This window comes from Mytilus edulis, chromosome 3 (assembly GCF_963676685.1).
Source record: "Mytilus edulis chromosome 3, xbMytEdul2.2, whole genome shotgun sequence".
Taxonomy (NCBI): domain Eukaryota; kingdom Metazoa; phylum Mollusca; class Bivalvia; order Mytilida; family Mytilidae; genus Mytilus; species Mytilus edulis.
Genome location: NC_092346.1, coordinates 14,488,483 through 14,509,551, shown reverse-complemented (window position 1 = coordinate 14,509,551; position 21,069 = coordinate 14,488,483). Strand labels below are relative to the sequence as shown.

At 31.5% G+C, this 21,069-nt stretch overlaps 1 protein-coding gene across 4 annotated transcripts in view; it reads right to left on the bottom strand.

The window, feature by feature from the left end:
- LOC139515850 (thyroid receptor-interacting protein 11-like) overlaps window positions 1–21,069 on the bottom strand; it is a 51,438-nt gene that overhangs the window by 15,430 nt on the left and 14,939 nt on the right. For 2 of the 4 annotated variants that reach the window (XR_011662856.1, XM_071305579.1), the window contains exons 5-11: window positions 13,744–13,862; window positions 7,066–7,134; window positions 6,494–6,644; window positions 5,804–5,865; window positions 5,389–5,511; window positions 1,009–1,126; window positions 673–792 (exon numbers count right to left, since the gene is read on the bottom strand). Coding sequence is in view for 3 of the 4 variants with exons in the window: in XM_071305579.1 (XP_071161680.1) it covers window positions 673–792; window positions 1,009–1,126; window positions 5,389–5,511; window positions 5,804–5,865; window positions 6,494–6,644; window positions 7,066–7,134; window positions 13,744–13,862 (762 nt within the window). In the remaining variant the exon portion in view is untranslated. Of the gene's footprint in view, window positions 1–672; window positions 793–1,008; window positions 1,127–5,388; window positions 5,512–5,803; window positions 5,866–6,493; window positions 6,645–7,065; window positions 7,135–11,111; window positions 11,420–11,863; window positions 12,044–13,743; window positions 13,863–21,069 lie in introns of those variants that run through there. The other 2 variants (XM_071305580.1, XM_071305581.1) reach the window with 2 other exon arrangements.

The following is a 21,069-nucleotide window of genomic DNA, read 5'->3' as shown; positions in this document are numbered from 1 at the left end:
AACATAAGTCATGCTGAAGGCCAAAAATGTTGAAGAGTAGATCCAAAGATATTGATAATGAAGCGTGATCCAATGAAAACTATTTCAGCTCTCTCTTGCTTTTACAGAGTAAGCATATAAGAGATTGTTTTGGTCTTTGCATGCTTTAAAACGAGAGGGAGGAGTGTTACCCAAAATAATTAGGCACCGTTCTTAAAATTTTTGGAAGAATTTAGTTACTAGTATCTTATGTAATTGTCATTGAGGATATGCAAGCTTTTAGTAAAAAATGTAACACATACATAAAACATACAATTACACGAAAACACATTTTGCCAACATAAGTCATGAAACATATATTTCTGAAACTTTGTAATCATTGTCCTCTACAGAAAAAGACACGTTCTGGCCTATTTATTGTTGTTCTTTATGCATTGGTGAATTTAAAAGTAGGTTTTACTTCATTAAGATTTATCTTAAAATTTGTACAAGTTAAAACCATTTTTAAGCAATATTTTGTACAGGTTATAACATGTATGAGGTACTTTTGTACATGTTATAACTTGTATTTTTGCAGTATACAAGTTATAACATGTACAATATTTTTGTACATGTTATAACCTGTACAAAATTGCAACTTGTACACGACATATATACTACAACAGTATGACAGTAGTGAGAAAAAAAACTTACATATATTCTTTTCCTCAGTCAATGTATGAACTGACTTTTCCAATATAATGAGTTGTTCTTGGAGTTCTAAATTCTTCTTCTTTAATAACAGATTCTCTTTCTCAATACTGTCCATAAATGCTGAAAAATTCAATATGATTATAAATATGTTTATATAAAAATTTCATAAGAAAAGTCTAATAGAATTTAAATTTCCACAAAGCAATCCCTATATGGAAACTTGTAAATTTATGTAAAATATATACTAATTCACAATTGACAAATTTAAATGTCTGATTCTAAACTAAAACTATTTTATGAGCTTTCCACACTACACCTATGTAATTGTTTAAATACCTGATGTAGAGTTCTGTTGCTGGGTTTTTCCCAAATCTGTAACCATGGAGTCAGCTTCAGAAATCACACGGTCTTGTTCACCCTCCAAATCATTTATTTCAGTTTTTAACTCTTGCTGCTGTAAAAGGAAAAACATATTTATAAGATTATTTGACAATATTTTCATTTCTGATCAACTTTTTCTTGTTGCTATTTATGCAGATAAACTGTTATCTAATAACAGGTATATTTATAAATAACACTTAATTCAAACATTTAATTTCCCTTAAAGGCTTTTGTAAAGTTTTACATGAGTTATTTCTCTTTGTAAAAGGTACTATTTGTGCAGTCCGTTAAGGGAGGAAATTGTTTACCTTCCATTTCATAAAACAATATGCTTATAATATATACTGCTATATTTACAGTCATCTTTTTGGACTGAAGATTTTGTTAAAGTATAATAAACTGTGCATGCTAATACAAGAGTTCAGAGACCGGTTCATTGTTCATATTTTGATAATAAGAAGTCTGTGCAAGATAGAGTTTTAATATTAAACTCATTTTTAACAATGTTAAGCATTGTGAACATTTGCATTACAATGTATATATAATAGTACCTATCAAAATAGTAAATATTTTTTACAAATCAACCTTCATGGGAGATAACTCTAAGAAATCAGTCTATAAGGGACATAATTGGTTTTTTTTAATTTAAAAGGAACCTACATACAATGTCTAACCTGTTGAACAGAGTCTATGATTTGTTGAACGAAGTACTGTTTTTCCTCAAGCAGTTTTTGTCTGCGATTTATCATCTCACATCCCATGTTCCTACGAAATGTTCGTAGATCACCAAGTATCTCCAAAGATTGGGCCTGAAATTTGGTCCTAGTTACTCAATTCCAAGGTTTTCAGTTCATTAACTTTTCAAAAAAATTATTATGCTAGTTTGTTTTACAATTTTAGGATGCTTAACTAATGACTGGCCCTTCCCCTCAAAATATGTTAGAGCTCTATGTTTTAGAAGTATCCTACTAACTTTTTATAACATCTACAGATGAAAATAAAGTATAACAAGAGGCTCTCAAGAGCCTGAATCGCTCACCTGAATTTTTTTGGTTTAATCTCTCATCAATGATTATTTTGGCTTTTCAATTTATTTAAATGTTCTTTGAATCGTCCTATTTTCTTCAAAAGCAAAAAAAAAATCATTTTCTCCTATGTTTTATTTTAGCCATAGGAGCTATGTTTCTTGACATACAAGGAAATGAAATATAAAATTTATACTAGATACTCTGAAACTCTAAAACTCATTTAGCCTAAGTTTGGCTGAAATTGATACAGCAGTTTCAAAGGAGAAGATTTTTTAAAGTAAGTCAACATGATGAACAAATTGTGAAAAAAGTCTTTAAAGGGCAATAACTCCTTAAGAGGTCAATTGACAATTTTGGTCAAATTGACTTATTTGTAGATCTTACTTTGCTTAACATTTTTGCTATTATCAGTTTATCTGTATCTATAATAATATTCAAGATAATGACCAAAAACTGCAAAATTTCCTTAAAATTACCAATTAAGTGGCAGCAACCCAACAATGGTTTGTTTGATTCATCTGAAAATTTCAGGGCTGATAGATCTTGACCTAATGAACATTTTTACCCCATGTCAGATTTGCTCTAAATGCTTTCGTTTTTGAGATATAAGCCAAAAACTGCATTTGACCCCTATGTTCTATTTTAAGTAACGGCGGCCATGTTTTTTGACGGATCAAAAATCAAAGCACACACTTTGTGCAGGATAATCTAAGGAACAATCATGCTAAGTTTCATCCAAATCCATTCAGCAGTTTCAGAGGAGAAGATTTTTTAAAGTTAGCAAATATGATGAACAAATTGTGAAAAATTGTCATTAAAGGACAATAACCCCTTAAGGGGTCAATTGACAATTTTGGTCATATTGACTTATTTGTAGATCTTACTTTGCTGATCATTTTTGCTGTTTACAGTTTATCTTTATCTATAATAATATTCAAGATAATGACCAAAAACTGCAAAATTTCCTTAAAATTACCAATTAAGTGGCAGCAACCCAACAATGGTTTGTTTGATTCATCTGAAAATTTCAGGGCTGATAGATCTTGACCTAATGAACATTTTTACCCCACGTCAGATTTGCTCTAAATGCTTTCGTTTTTGAGATATAAGCCAAAAACTGCATTTGACCCCTATGTTCTATTTTAAGTAACGGCGGCCATGTTTTTTGACGGATCAAAAATCGAAGCACACACTTTGTGCAGGATACTCTAAGGAACAATCATGCTAAGTTTCATTCAAATCCATTCAGTAGTTTCAGAGGAGAAGATGTTTGAAAAATTGTTAACGACGACAGACGACGACGACGACGACGACGACGACGACGTCGACGACGACGGACGCCAAGTGATGAGAAAAGCTCACATGGCCTTTTAGGCCAGGTGAGCTAATAATTCTGAATGAAGGATGGACGTTTACATTGAGTTCATAGTAGGACCTTAACCTTTGGCTTCTGAACTTGAGTCATATAGAATTCAAGGCCTCTGCCATGGCAAAGTATTTGGTGATTTTAAAAGTAGATTGACCTCAGACATTAATTCGAAGAAAATTCAAGCTATCCATGCTTTTGAAAATTTTGAAGAATGTTAGATTTAAAAATTGCAGCTAAGCAAAGCTTATTCAATCAAAATCTTATGAGCCAAACTGTGATCTACAGCAGCCATGTAATTCAATAGGGATTCAACATCCCTCATATCCAAGCAATTTGCAAGAAAGGAATTATGAGGTGCCTTAAAACTTTCTTCTCTTAAGCATTGGGGTGTGACTTAAACTTTGATCATGAATTTAATTTATTCTCCCAAGCCTTACAACTTGATGCAAGAGGGAATCTCAAATGTGCACAACAGTTTAACAAACGGAAAAATACAGACTTGAATGCACATAGAATAAATTTCTACTCTTTTATTCTTTCTTTTTCTTTATTGGGAGATTACCAAATATGGTTATGTCTAGAGGTTCCCCTTCAGACGTAAACATTTCATAACAATAGAGCTTAGGAAAATGTATTTTTCTTAATATTATATTGTAATTGAAATAATAATAAATTCTTCATTGTTTAAAACTGAACCTTAGATATTGAGTAACATATTTTTTTTTTTTTTACACCAAAATAAATAAAATCATTCTTTGAAGGTCATGCTTTTAGTTGGAGTTTGGAACACATTTGTTAATTGCTGTGAGGAAAACAATACTTCTATTCATTCTCTGAAATAAACACATTGAAGAAAACCATGCTTGTCGTAAAAAATCATCTCATTAATTAAACATAATGAAGAAATCATGCATGTCTTAAGAAACCACAAATTATGATTTACATGCAGACAGCTACAGTGAAACAAGAATTTACATAATTATGCAGAGAAAACTAAAGAATGGGAAATAAACAGTAGGCCATTCAAATGCTCGTCAATTATTTTACAAGTGTTAAATTCTTAGTGTTAAGATTGTCAATGTTACAAAAGTTTTTTTTTTAAAACTTTGCATTAATTAAATATGAGTTCCATTTGAGTAATTTTTACTGCAACAGTTATTTAATTTTAAACATCTATTGTCACAATTTAAAAAGAATTAACAATTTTCAAAATCACGAAAAGATTGTTCTAGAAAAAAAATCAAAATAATTATGCTGACAGAAATAAACTCCTAAACTTTGAATGGAAAATGTGTTTGATAAAAAAGCTGCAGTAAAACTAACAGCAACACGATGACATGTGATCAAATTAATGAGTTACCACCCTTGATCAAGTTACTGTATGGAACAATTCAAATTATCTCCCCTTAGTCCAGGCTAATATTCATTCTTTTTGAAAGGAGGGTAGATAACTGAGAGATCCTTAATAACAACATGCTTTTTTTCAAACAACAATTAACACTTGTAAAATGACAACAGAACTGGTCTCCATCACCACCAAAAGTTTGTAGTTGGATGTTTGATAACAGTTATTCCCCTTTTTCCTTGGTTTTCTTTAAAAAATTCTTATTTTTTTCAATTCCTTTCAAGTATTTTTCAAACTGCAATTTTGTTGACACTTGGAATCTTCAGTTATATCTGAATTTTTCTTAATCATACTTCTGAATTTTTTCAAATTTTTCTTATAGCACTTTTATTACTAGCAATTTGCATTATTCAACCTCAAAAAAGAAAGACAACTCTAACAACTGTTAAAATACAGGTCAGCAATAAAAAAAACCATATATTTCTTTAATACATGGTCATGTTTCAATTCTCTTAATATAAACTCATGTTTCTTAATCTTTCAAATTTCCACCCCACCTCCCTACTAATGTAAAAAAATAAAACAATATGTACATGGTTGGAGTCTAGCTGATCCAAGAGTTGGTTTTTAGCATGCTTTAACTCCTGACACACAATCTCATGATCTCTCTTCAGTTTGTTGTGGTCAAGCTCCAATGATTTCAGCTTTTCTTCCAACTATAAGAAAATAAATTAAAACATTTTTATTAAAGAATTTTTTTAGATAAGTGATTTAGTTTTGTTTCAAGTTCTTTTTCACATGAAAAGTCAATATTATGTTGTTTTTATATAACATACTTGTTAAAATGAACTTTTTATCAATCATAAAGGAAAGTGAATATATATAAAACATTTTTCTGTTGTGAAAGTTGTTGAAAAATTCTTACACAATATTGTCCTCCTACCCACACAATTTTTGAACGCGCAAAATAAAAGTATTTTGATGAAACTCAATAGAAATAATTTTTACCTGTTTCCATTCTGTTGACTCTTTAACAACCACATGTTGTTGGTCCCCATTTCCAGAACCATCTAAAAAGAAATATTATATCTTAGTAATGTTTCATAGACATTTACCCTAATCTGTTATTCCAAAATAAAGCTGTAGTTTTAATGAGAATAATGACTCTAAAACTTAAAAAGTTATAGTGCGAAAACCAAATGTCTTCGGATGAAGACGACTCAGACGACGACGCCAACGTGATACCAATATACGACCAAAATTTTTTCAATTTTTGCAGTCATATAAAAATACAATAAGTACACATTATATTTCCATTCTTAAACTTTTCCCTTTTAAGTAAAAAGTGAATGTTGAAATGAACTTAAATTCCCTATATCGGCACATTACTATTACATCATAAATTTTCTTCAACAAACTTTGATGTATTACTAAACAAATGCTTTCTAATATTTTATTGTTGTCAGTTTTTTTCTCTTTAAAATCACCTTTGATATTTGGGAGATGTTACATGCATGATATAGATAAAAAGAATACACAGGTAAAAATGGCGCAATTTGATTACATTTATTGGTGCAATTAATACCACCAGAAAAATAGAGTGGCGCAATTGATACCTTTTCAAAACTGTAATTGGTGCAAACTGATTCTGCCCTGAAATTTTCGTTTTAAAGCGATGCATTATGGGAAAGGACTTACCTTCCAATTCATTGATTTTCTGTTTATACTGTGTAATTTCATCTTTGAATTTTTTCCTAAGAATGGAAGCTTTTTGACGGTGGACATCTTGTAATGAGGCCACTTCATGCTGATGGTTCTCCTTTTCTGTTTCCAACTGTTGAGTAACTTCCTACAAAGAAAAAATGAATTTATAAATAGAACCCCTGTGTTAAAATGTGTTGTCTATCCCATATAATTTTTTCAGTGAAGCAATATGACCTCTAGATTTTTCACATTCTGATTTTTGTCCTGCAACTTTAGCCCTTCAGAACTCCTCTTGTGTTTATGTGTAACGACATGTATAAGACATCCTAATTTTTAAACCCAATTTAGATGTGGAGAAATTTTGACAGTTCTTATTATTTTTAAAATGTGAAATGATATTTCAATTTCAATAAAATCAGCTTTAATTGAGATAAAGCAAGTCAAATTCAGCATTTTCGTTTTTTAAATTTACCTTGTAAGAAATATTTTCTGAAATTGTATTGTACTCATCTTAGCGACAAACTTTAGTATAATATAAATCATCATTATAAATCATTAGAAGTTACCTTTAATTTCTTTTGTAAATCTTCTATTTCCTTTTGATGTTTATTGTCTGTTGAAACATTACTACTTGACTGAAAGCAAAAACATGCACAAGATAAAATTAAGAACAAGCCAGGTTTTACAACTCAAATATCACTACACACTTAAAGTACAAATGTGGTCGACAAAAATCAGAACAAAGTATGTTCTACCACAAAAAATCACTAACACTTAAAACTTAGAACATGTGGTCGGGTCAAAATATAGAACATTCATCTGTAAGAAGTATTGATTTCCATGATAAGGTTCAATTTCAAGGCATTGATTTTTTTGTCAATGTTTTATAGAATAGTCTGTTTACCATCTAACTTTTTCTAACCCATGACAGATCATTAAAATAGATGAGAAAATCAGCATATTTTAAGACCTGAGTTTATCAAACCAAATTTTTGTTTTGTGATGGGTCCCTTTTTATGAGTCAATTTTAAGCCCTTTAAAACTTATATTTAAATTTTGTTCTCATGTGTTGTTACACAACTGTCCCAGGTTTAGGGGGGGGGGGGGGAGGGGAGGAATATGTTTCAATCTGCCAGATTCAGAGAATACCCTGATCTCTGTATGATACTAATTTTCCCATCCACTGTAAACCAAAATGTATATTCTCGAGCAATTTATGAAAAAGTAAAAATTATTTTATTTTAATATGAATACAGAAACAAAGTGAAAAATACTTTTTAAAACACCAACAAAGTATTAAACAATATAAATGGCAAAAAGGCTAAAATGAAAACAGTTTCTGTGAAAATAAGTTACAGTGTAGAGTATAAATACTAATTTTCCGATTTCCAAATTTTTATTTCCACAAATTATTTCTTCCACAGTTAAGATAAGAATGACATGAAAAAGAAAAGATAAATTTTAAACCTTAACATGAATTCTTTACACTTCAACAAAAAGTTGGAATTACAAATTATACATAAAATTGAGAATGGAAATGGGGAATGTGTCAAAGAGACAACAACCCGACCAAATAAAAAACAACAGCAGAGGGTCACCAACAGGTCTTCAATGTAGCGAGAAATTCTGCACCCGGAGGCGTCCTTCAGCTGGCCCCTAAACAAATATATACTAGTCGTATAATTTTACCACTATTTCAAATTTGACATAAATAAAACCTTATTTGCAATGTCTGAATAAATAACAAACTGTGACATAACTGCACTAAAGAAAAGGAAAGATAAAATTAAGATAAAGGTATTTCTAATTTGATCTGGTATATAAGATGATTAATATTTTGATGTTTTTATCTTGATCAGAGAGTAGATTATATGATATATAAAAGTAGATATGAAAGTTTTTGTCTCATCATCAAATCATCTAGGCATAAATAAATTTTCTGTACAAATAAAAGGAGATATGGGGTATACATCAATGAAAGGGCAGACCAATAAAAAAGAAGACATACAGAGGTTGTATAATTGCCATTTGTCAATGAGACAACTCTCCACCAGGGACAAAATGACGTACATGTAGATGTTATAAACAACTATAGGTCACTGTGTGGCCTTCCACAATGAACAAAACCCATCCTGCATACGTAGTAAACTTAAAAAGCCCTGAATGACAAATGTAATACATGTTTCCAATTACAAAATCTCCAAGTCAACTTTCTCTGGTTATTAGGGATTTTCACCATGAAGGGTTTGGCATGAGTCAAGAAATACCCATATTATAAACTGAATACCTTAAAAAAATATTTTGAAAAGAATTAAAATGGCATTTTAGAAATTCTTATCAAAAACCAGAATATATTTGATTAAAACACCTGTGACATGAATAAATTATGGCAAGTATGGAAACAAAATCTTCAATATTGTTCAAAGAAAGAATATATCATTTCTTTGCATTCAGGCGACTAGAGAAAGTAAAGTGGCAAAGAATGAGAACCATGAAATTACGGAGATTTGGCCTCAGGGAAAATAAATGTCTTCTACTCTGCTGTTTGATGACTTAAATGACAACTATTAATAGACAAGAAACAAGTTATAAATGTAGGATCCAGTCTGAACTAAATTTAAGATACCACTTTATTGACATGCGTCATATCAATTTACATGTAGACATGCATTTTTATGACATATCTTACATGATAAAAGGTCTACTTTCATTTTAACAAGCAATGTCATTCAGTCCATGAAACTTTTAAACTCAAATTCAAATTCAATTTCAAATTCAAATTTAAATTTACCTGTAGTACTGATAAGCCTCAATGTCCACACCTACCTTTACCGATAGGTAAAAAAAAGGGGGGTTGCTTTGGTAGACAGTTTTACCTGAGACAGGGTGCAGTACTTCCTTCATTACGAAGCCTTTTATTGTGCATTGAAGCACGTCTTGTCGTAATTCACTCTGTATATTGACACAGTACATAGGGTTGTTAGGGACATTTCTACATGTTACATATTCATAGAACCTGCCTTTTCATTACCAATTCAATAAAATAAAATCAGACATAAAGAGAATTACATCAATACCTGCTAGCTTTTGTTACTGAAATTTATAACGGCATTTACCTTAAATCTTCAGTCCTTTATCAACTTATAGAAGTCTTCTTTTAGTCTTACCTTAAGTAATTTAAATGAGAACCTCTTTTTTTCAGGAAGAAAACCTTTCAATTTAAATTTTGCTGACTAATGGATTATTTTGCATAGAGTCACCTAATATTTAAGCTCTTATCTGAAAACAAATACCTATATCTCTACCACAAAAGGTGAAAGAAATTTATAATCAGTTTGGGACTTGACATAAGAAATGACTAATTTTCATGTGCGGATTAAAAGGGGGTGTGGGGAACAAGTACCCCTCTTGGAATTGACCAATTATAATGAAATTAAATGATTTTTTTTAAATAAAAAAAAGCAGCTATTCTCAGGTATCCAAATCAAGTTCTTGAAATCATGTGACTTATGGTAACTCTATATTTAACAATTGTAATGAAATAGCCTTAAACTGTTAAAAAATCGGAGCTTTAAACTCATATAATTTTTACCCTATTACTGAAGACAAACTTTAAGGTATCAAGTTTTCGGGAATCTGGATCTCAGTTCTTCCTCATTTATATAAAGCTTCCTCATCAATTGTTCAAACTATAAGGTTGAGATCTTTAAAGGTCAAAATATTACAAGATTATTTTTTTTCTAAAGTTCATCTTGGCCTATGAATTCAACATTCGTTTTCAGAAAGCTGATAATATTGCATCCAAATGAACTTAGTTTCTAATTTTTTTTTACTTAATTAAAGAATAGTAAATTCAAAGATTAGAGATAACATTTTTTTGTTTTTTTTTAAACCCATCTTTTTCTTTCTAATTCAAAACTACGGAAAAGATATCCAGACAATTAAACAAAAATAATTTATGACTAAAAAACTTCTCTGATATCACAACTATAAAGTACATGCAATCTGATACAAGTTTAAATTCCAACTTTTTAGTACTATTTCACGCATAAATTATTCAAATTAACTTTAAACGCATTTCCTGTACTGTTATATTTTAAATGATAAAATTGACAACACCATTGTAATTCATTCAAATTTGAGCTAAGTTTGCGATTTTCTTTACATAACTTATAATAAACATGACACGCTATGCACATTGCAAAAACCTTGGATGAAACCATTTATCATTTATTTTACACTATTTAAACTTAAAAGTTAACAGTAAAATATGGCTAGTTCTCAATATGACATTTTATAATGCATGTTAAGAAATGGAAAATTTTGAAACATTTTTTTTTCAGACTTGGAAAATTTTGATTACAAAACTCGAGTTTTCAAAAACCATTTCAAACTTTGTTAACCAAAAAAGACAGAAATAAGAAACTTCTGGAAGAAAACATTTGAACTTCAAAAACCTAATGCATTACAAGAACTATAAAGTAACACCTGATTTATTTGGCATGGATATTATGTAAATGTTAAAATATACCATATGCAGACACTTCCCTTCAAATCTGACAAGAAAATGAATCGACAAGACATATCATTTTAAAAAGCAAACTGTACGTACCTAGTACTGAGTCCAATTTATGGCGTATAAAAATTACAGAGAGAGAAATAGATCCTGTGAGTCAGCAACTAACATCCTGGGAAAGCTGGCCTCTACTGACCTAGCTTATCTCGTACCAGCTAGAGCAATGGTACCGTCTTACCACCGAGCAGATTAAAGCCGAGCTGATAACATGCACAGTAGAATTCCTCCCGTCCTAAGTAACGCTAATGATAAACAACTGACAACAGTTACTTTAGCTGGTCTTATCAGCGATGGCCTTCTTAGAAACCAACCTATCTAACCACAGATAAGGGCCCAACTGTCATGACAATTTTAAATGTAGGGATTACAAATATCATCTAAACTTACTTAATTAACAGGTGAAGTATAAAGGTAGATAATAGCAGGTGTTTACAGGTACATATTCACAAAATATTTTTCAGCCAGTTTTGCGAAAACTGAATAAAATTTTTGTGATGTAATATTCGAATCAATAATAAAATGACATTTTAATTGGATTATCATTTGGGTGGGGCTTTAAATTATATTCAAATGTTTCTAACATATTGCGCTTTCAACCTGACGGAAAAAGTAGGATTACAGGGCCATGAGATAAAAATATACACATACATGTACGCAATACCTTTTATATTTTTTTATCACTGAAAAGACTTAAAACTAAAAAAAGTCTAGCTATATTTTTTAAAATTTTAACATGTGCTTGAAATTATTTTTTTAAGATAAAAGTATTAGAGTACTAAGGTACTTACACGTCTATTTCTATAAAACCTGAATAGTATTTCACAGTTACGACATCCTATCCGACGCTGACATACTGAACATAAAACAATTAAATAAACAAAAAACCCACTTGAAATGATGTGATCGGTTAAAAAGATTGAGTAATAAAAGTTTGAATAGATTTGTCCTTACACAGGTAAAATACAGGTAGCTCTATATTAATATCACACAAGTTTTTGGTCAAATTCAACAAAGAATAAAACGACAACCAATTTCCTGTCTTGTGTCAATATTACAACGCTTGTAAATGTTAAAATACAATATCTAAACATTTCTAATACCCTTTCAATGCTACAATATTTCACAACTTTTTAATAAGGACATTCTATTTTCAATTCTATAGGATTTCAAACAACTTTAATACAGTTAACAATGCAATGTAATTTTACTTCAAGCATGCTAAATTAAACTATATGTAAAAATCTCAGATTTTATTTTTAAAATTAAAGTTTTTTCCTTGTAAAATCATGGTAGGGTTCATTTGGGGAATTTATTACATGATATATTGGAATGTAAAATTTCTCAACTATTTCACTTCTTAAATAAATTAACTTTTATTTCTGAAAAGATATATTGCCCAGATAGGATGGAAATGTTTTATATTTTATACATCCATCTGTCAGTTTTCTGTCATTTCAAAATCTTGCCAGATCTAAACAGTGACATTTCAAAATCTTGCAAAGAATTGCCAGTAATACTACTCATTCTTAGAAGAGTTTAAATGTGGCACTACATCCTTGTTTTTTTCCTGTCAGGGAAACCATGTGGCATATTTTCTTGTAATCGGTCCCATGTGGCAATTGCACTTCTTGTATGGGGTCTCATGTGGCCTTTCTACATCTAGTCAGGGATTCAATGTGACAATTCTATATCTTTACAAGGATCTCATGTGGCATTTCTACATCTCTTCAGGGGTCCTATCTGTGTGACAATTCTACATCTTTACAAGGATCTCATGTGGCATTTCTACATTTTAAAAGGGATCAAAAGACGCATCTTGTAAGGGACGGTTAGGGACCCAATGTGCATGATGTGGTATTTCTCCATCTAGACAAGGATTCCATTGGCACTTTTTCATCTTTTAAGAGGTCCCAGGTGGCATTCTACATCTTGTTACAGATCTTATGCAATCTAATTGAAATTTAATCTCTCACTCGCTTATTTTTTAATGCTTGGTCGCTGCGTTGGCAACACAGTGACCAAGCATTAAAAAATGAGCGAGTGAGAGATTTAATTTTAATTAGATTGAGATCTTATGTGGCATTTCTACATCTTGTGAGGGATCCAATGTGGTATTTCTACATCTTGTTTATTAGCTAGAATTGATGAAACTGACTCTTAATCTGTCTATGACCATGCAATCTTTCTGTTGATATCAAAATAAGAAGATATGGTATGATTGCCAATGAGACAACTGTGCACCAGAAACAACATGATGTAGAAGTTAACTACTATAGTTCCATGTACAGCATTAAACAATGAGCAAAGCCCATACTACATAGGACATGCAGTAAGCTATAAAAAGCCACAAAATGAAAAATATAAAACAATTTGATTGAGAAAAACAGACAGCCTGATTTTTGTACAATACAACAAACTAAAAAACAAATATGAGATACAACAACTTTGATTCTGACCTCACTTTTGACAAAGCCTTCAAATGACCACATTACGACAATAACCATTGTTTCTTCTCCCTAGCGATTTTTTATTTTTTGCTGTAGGTTTATACTGACATCTAACTCACCTTTGAAAAAGCCTTCAGCTGGTCACTCTGTGTCTGAAACCTACAATTCTCCTTCCCAAGACAGTTGATTTCATGTTAGGGTAATACTGTCACTGAACTCACCTTGGACAAAGTCTTCAGCTGATTGCACTGTGTCTGTAACCGACGATTTTCCTTCCGAAGGTTGTTGATCTCATGTTGCATATTGATGCTATCACTGAAGTCCAAATCATCCTGTGCCCCTGCAATTAAAAAAAAATATCCATCTATTTGAAAAACTTCTCCCTTCTAAAATTATCTGTTAATTATTCTTAACTTAAGGACTATTACTTATTTTGACAAGAAGTAGGCTAATACTGAAATGATAGTACATCAGACTGGCAGTTACAAGGAATCATGTTACATTTGTAAAAGGTTTTGAGTGTTTCAGTTCAAAGTATGACAATTGCTTCCCTTTGGTGTTCCAGTCACTTGGTTCTGAGAGACAAGACATGGAATGCAAATATCATGCAATAAATTTGAGAATGGAAATGGGGAATGTGTCAAAGCGACAACAACCCGACCATTGAGCACACAACAGCCGAAGGCCACCAATGTAGCGAGAACCTCCCGCACCTGGAGGCGTTCTTCAGCTGGCCCCTTAAAAATTATGTATACTAGTTCAGTGATAATGGACGTCATGCTAAACTCTGAATGCCTACCGATAATTCAAAGACAACTTGAATTTTCTAAATTACGGATTTACCCAAAATAATTTTATCAATTGATTATGTTTTACTATCTAAATTTCTTCAAATTGCATTGTAAAGAATTTTTGAGCCATTTTGGTTTGGTAATTATTGATTGCCACTGGTATGTCTAGTAATGTTATGGGGAAAAAGATACAACTTTTACTATGTCTTATCCACAATCAGTATGTCAGACCACTGGATAATAACAGACAGGTATAGACCAAACAACAATAACAACATAAAGACATGGACATTGGTCTAACAACAATCAGTGTGACCACACAATACTAGACAGACAGGTATAGACCAAACAACAATAACGACATAAAGACATGGACATTGGTCTAACCACAATCAGTGTGACCACACAATACTAGACAGACAGGTATAGACCAAACAAAAAGAACAACATAAAGACATGGACATTGGTCTAACCACAATCATTGTGACCACACAATACTAAACAGACATCTATAGACCAAACAACAATAACAACATAAAGACATGGACATTGGTCTAACCACAATCATTTTGACTACACAATACTAAACAGACACTTATAGACCAAACAACAATAACAACATAAAGACATGGACATTGGTCTAACCACAATCAGTGTGACCACACAATACTAGACAGACACATATAGACCAAACAAAAATAACAACATAAAGACATGGACATTGGTCTAACCACAATCAGTGTGACCACACAATACTAGACAGACACATATAGACCAAACAACAATAACGACATAAAGACATGGACATTGGTCTAACCACAATCAGTGTGACCACACAATACTAGACAGACACATATAGACCAAACAAAAATAACAACATAAAGACATGGACATTGGTCTAACCACAATCAGTGTGACTACACAATACTAAACAGACAGGTATACCCCAAACAACAATAACGACATAAAGACATGGACATTGGTCTAACCACAATCAGTGTGACCACACGATAATCAACAGACACATATAGACCAAACAAAAATAACGACATAAAGACATGACATTGGTCTAACCACAATCAGTGTGCCCACACAATACTAAACAGACAGATATAGACCAAACAAAAATAACAACATAAAGACATGACATTGGTCTAACCACAATCAGTGTGACCACACAATACTAGACAGACACATATAGACCAAACAACAATAACGACATAAAGACATGGACATTGGTCTAACCACAATCAGTGTGACCACACAATACTAAACAGACAGGTATACCCCAAACAACAATAACAACATAAAGACATGGACATTGGTCTAACCACAATCAGTGTGACTACACAATACTAAACAGACAGGTATACCCCAAACAACAATAACAACATAAAGACATGGACATTGGTCTAACCACAATCAGTGTGACTACACAATACTAAACAGACAGGTATACCCCAAACAACAATAACAACATAAAGACATGGACATTGGTCTAACCATAATCATTGTGCCCACACAATACTAAACAGACAGGTATACCCCAAACAACAATAACAACATAAAGACATGGACATTGGTCTAACCACAATCAGTGTGACTACACAATACTAAACAGACAGGTATACCCCAAACAACAATAACAACATAAAGACATGGACATTGGTCTAACCACAATCAGTGTGACTACACAATACTAGACGGACACTTATAGACCAAACAACAATAACGACATAAAGACATGGACATTGGTCTAACCACAATCATTGTGACTACACAATACTAAATGATCACCTATAGACCAAACTACAATTCCACCATAAAGACTTTGATCTCCAAGTTAGCCAGAAGAAGTAGAAGATGAAGAACCTCAGGCATTAAATGGGATACATACAGACTAACCACAATCAAAATCATTGTGACCACACCATACTTAACAGACATCTATAGAGCAAACAACAATATCATAATATATAAGGCTTTGATCTACAAGTTAGCCATTGGCTGGATATATATTAAGACATGGTCTAACTACAAACAGTGTGACCACAGTCACCACACAATACTAAACAGACACTTATAGACCAAACAACAATAACATGTAAAGGCTTTGATCTCCAAGTTAGTCAGATATTGGCTGCATTCATGCTGGCATGGTCTAACCACAACTAATAAACAGCATGATCAAATGATATCAGATAAATAGGTCAGACCATGATAACATTATCGCTTTAACACCAAATATAATTGGTTAATTTAAAGGTAACATTGTTTGTCTACCTGTGATTTGACGGAATCGGTGGTATGAAAATTGCTGACTTTTAATATTTCTTTACCTTTACAAAATTCCCACTGTGACCATTGATATTTTTTGGAAATCTGGATTTGAATAAAATGTGTGGGGCATATCTTTTAACAAGTTGTTGAATTTTCAATTACGACATATGTATTAAATATACTATACATGTTTTTGCTACTAAAGAGCAACTATAAAATTATTGATACTATGGGAAAATTAGTTTTAAGAAAATGAAAAAAGCTGACTTTTGGTCCAATCTGAAATTTCCTGATTTTACAAATATTTCTGACTTTTAAAATTAATGCTCCAAGAGGAAATTTTGTTTGTCTAGCAATCAATGAAATTGAAAATAGGTGTGCAAGCACATGTTCACTTTCAGATGAAAATTTTAGTAAATCTGTGATACAGTTTATTCGAAATCCACAAATATTTGTTTAAACGAGTTAGTCTGTCTTAGTTATCTCCATTTAAATTAATTAATTATTTCATAAGGTATACCCAATAATATTATATTTTCAAACTGCCAAAAACGTCAATTCGAAAAGCATGTTAAATAACTGAACCTCCAAGAAGTGGTGAAGTGTACCAACTTTCTTGTCAGAACAATGGTCTAAAGCACTCTTATCCTTCACCTAAAATGAACTATACAAAGTCCTATGTGTAACAATTCAAAGCTGATAATGTCTAATATATTTTTATCTTGTTTAAAAAAGGCAGGTAATTTTTGTGTAAAACGCACGGAGATTTAAAAAACTTAAACAAATATTGAAAGGAGCTTACACTTGTCACTACAAACTTGATAAATTTGTCCTTCAATTGAGATTTTTATTTACTCTTGTCTGGGTATAGCTTCATGTTCTGAAGTGAAATTTACCCTCCATGATGACTAACTTTAGCGAGGGTCTAATCTGGTACCCTAGATTATGTCTAGTTAAGTGAGGGTCTAGTCTTGTCTAATAGATTGTTTGCTTTATTACTAATGAGGCTCTTATCTAGTGCCATAGAAGGTCTACATTTTTCTTTATATTTAAATAATATGTAGAAAGCGTTTAAATAGATATCATTCGAAAAATATTTCCTGAGAGGGTCTCGATTTTTCCAAGATGTTTTTTCTTCTTTTACTAATTACTGATGGTGAATTCTGGTCATTTATGTATAATACTTTTAATTATTGAAGCAAAGTTGTAAGATTATTGTTTTATTCTGTTTGTTTGTCAATTTGCATATCTGCTCACACTAAATGCGCAAAGCATCAGTGATCACCATTTAAAAAAAAAAAAAATTTATGAAAGATTTAGGGATTCCCCGCAACAAAACATGGACTTTGCCACATGCAAATTTATGGGGAATTGGAGGTTTTTTTTTATCTGGGAGCTTTGCTAAAGTTTCTCCAGTATTCTTAGTGATAGTATTATGTGATCCTATGGATTTAACTTTCACAGTCATGCTTCAGTGATTCCCTATAAAATCAACCAAATTTAGGATCTGTGATATGCTTTTAGATTTTTGGTATAGTCTTTTTGGATGTCCATATATAAAGATCAGATGGAGTTTTGGTCAGTCCTGAATACATATAAGTATTAATAGTAGATGCCAGCGAAATATCGGTACAATTTGTCAAGTGTTAAAACAAAGAGTTTTGAATTTAGCAGGCAGTACATGGACTGAGCATGTGCGAGAGTGTTTTTAAGACAGAGATCAAAAATGGTCTCCATTTTGGCGTTTTCAGTAGCAAAAAGATTCAGACAAATTAAGGAAGTACAAAACACTACATTTATACATCACATCACAAATATTTCCAACTTTGTAAGGTTTCAGAGGAGATGCAGCTCAATGAAACTGGTCTCTTCCTTCAGTAGAAAGGTTTCTAGGGTTCATACAATTCAATTAAGGCAGTTTTTGTAATTAATGCCAAAAATAAAATTTCAATTGCTGGCTTGATGTTGCCAACCCTAAAAACCTAAAAAGCAACCTACCCAAAAATATATGACAAAAATCTGCCAGTATTACTTATGAAACAGAAAAGTCTGATCCAAACAAAGATGTCTTTGGTATAGCAATCAAAATATGAATTTCATAAATATTAACATTCACTGTGTGGCACAAATGGCAGCCATCAAAAAAAAAAAAAACAGACAAAAAGCCCAAGTTTAATTTTAATGATTACATAAACGAACAAAAATATTTAAAACTAATAGAAATGACTGCAAAAAAGTGCATCATTAAAAATTTTAATCACCATGCAAAAAAACATAGTATGGTGACATCCTCCAAAGCATAAAATGGAAGTTCAAAATATTTTATATCTAACAAACTTATTGATAAAATAAGATATCAGTGACAAATTAGAACAAACTTCCATTTATAGAAAATACAAAAATGTTCTATTTTTCTCAAGATAAAAGCATAACTTGACTCGATAACAGAACAGATTAGACGTTGTGTGGTTACGTTATCAGAAATCGGCTCTCCTACGAAGATTTCATTAAAATGTAACATGCAATATTATTGGATATTTTTTTCTGTGAGAAAATGCGGGAAAAAAATTCTTTGAAACAAATAACTTGCTGTGACTTATCAATGCAAAATTATGTTTGACTTATAAGCTCAATAACTAATCCATCATTAAATTTCTTTAAAGCATTATATCTTGTAAGTTGTGAGGCATCTTTTCAGAAAATTTTACCGGTCTTTCAACATTTTTTTTTCTAACAGATTATAGGGCTTGTGGTTGTTTATCATTAAGACTTATAGAGGTCTAAGTGCTTATTTTTAAAATATTTTAGACTCTGCAGCTAAAGAGTATCAGAAGTTTCTCATCTTTTCAGGAATTAGTATTATAGGCTCATTATTCATAGCATTGTTAACTCTATACTTAGGATATTTTAGAACTTATCAAAGTATATAAATATAATATATAAACTTGTTTGTTTGTTGTAGTCGAATTGCTTACAATTATCTTTTAGAATCATGCTTAATAAAAACAAGAATGTGTTCATAGTACACTGATGAGCCACTCACACTATCATTTACTATGTTCAGTGGACCATGTCGACATTGGGGCCAAAACTCTAATTTGGCATTAAAATTAAAAAGATCATGTCATAGGGAACATGTGTACACAGTTTCAAGCTGATTGGATCTTAACTTCATCAAAAACTACCTTGACCAAAAACTTGAAACTGAAGCGGGACAGACGGACAAGAAAAATAATGAACAAATGAAAAAATGAACGAACAGACACACAGACCAAAAAAAAGGTGGGGCATAAAAAGGGTTAATAGGATAAAAATACTAGAAAATAAAACAATTTCAGATATATACTGTATGTGTCCTCTTATTGTTCCTCTGTATCTAGTTTTGGCTTTTCTTGTGTTTAAAACAGCTTAAGTTAAACTTTATCAGGTTTTGGATATCAAGTATTTCTGCTTGGAGCATCACTAACAAGATATTACGTGACGAAATGTACATCTTGTGCAGTAAAATTTGTATATATATTACATAGACAAAACATTAATCTTTCCCAATCAAATTCTGAAGAGTTAGTCACTTACTTGACCTTTGTTGGATATATAACAGACACAGCAATTGTTGCAGATGTGCTGATTCAGATTAAAGTATTAAGAGAGAGCCATATCTCTTGCACTTTAAAGACACCCTTGTAGATTTTGAAAAAGAGTAGGCTAATGCCGCTACAAGGCAGCACTCGCAAAGGGATTAATATAAGTTGCAAAACTTGTTTCCCAATCCACTATAAATAAATATGTTTAAACTAAAGTAGAGGGGGAAACAAAATTAACAGGAATGCAAATTTTGTGACCATATAATTTTAGGAAGATTGATGTTTAATGCCACTTTAAATACCATTGTACTTTTTTGTGGAAGTTAGTTTGTATGTTGGAGGAAGCCGAAGTGCTAGGAAAACTGACAATCTGAGGCAATTAAGATTTGAAGCGATCATTCTTGCCATGTGTGGGATTCCGACTCACAACCTCAGTGTTGAAAGGTTCGTATTACAGTAGTTTTAAGTTTTACTTTGACCACCAAATAGTTTGACCTCAGAATATGAGGAAGAAAGAAAACACTATTACATGATTACCGTAATGAAAAGTTATTTTTTTTATACATATCTTTTTTAACCTCTCAAACTGTTAATTTTGTTTTATTTACAAATGATTTAAAAAAAAAAAACAACATCAAATAGTAACAAAAATAACTTTCTGCAGACTATGCTACAAATGTCACTTGCTCCTAATTATAGGATTTTTTTTAAATCTTTCGTAAATAACATAAAAAAGATGTTTTTATTACTGTGAATACACCTAAAGGTAAAATCTTTCAACACTTTTATGTATCCAAATATTCTATTTACTAGAAGATCTTTCTCCTAAACCATAAATGACAACCTTCAAACATTTGAAGCCTTTTCATTTTCTCTGTATTCCTACTTGATT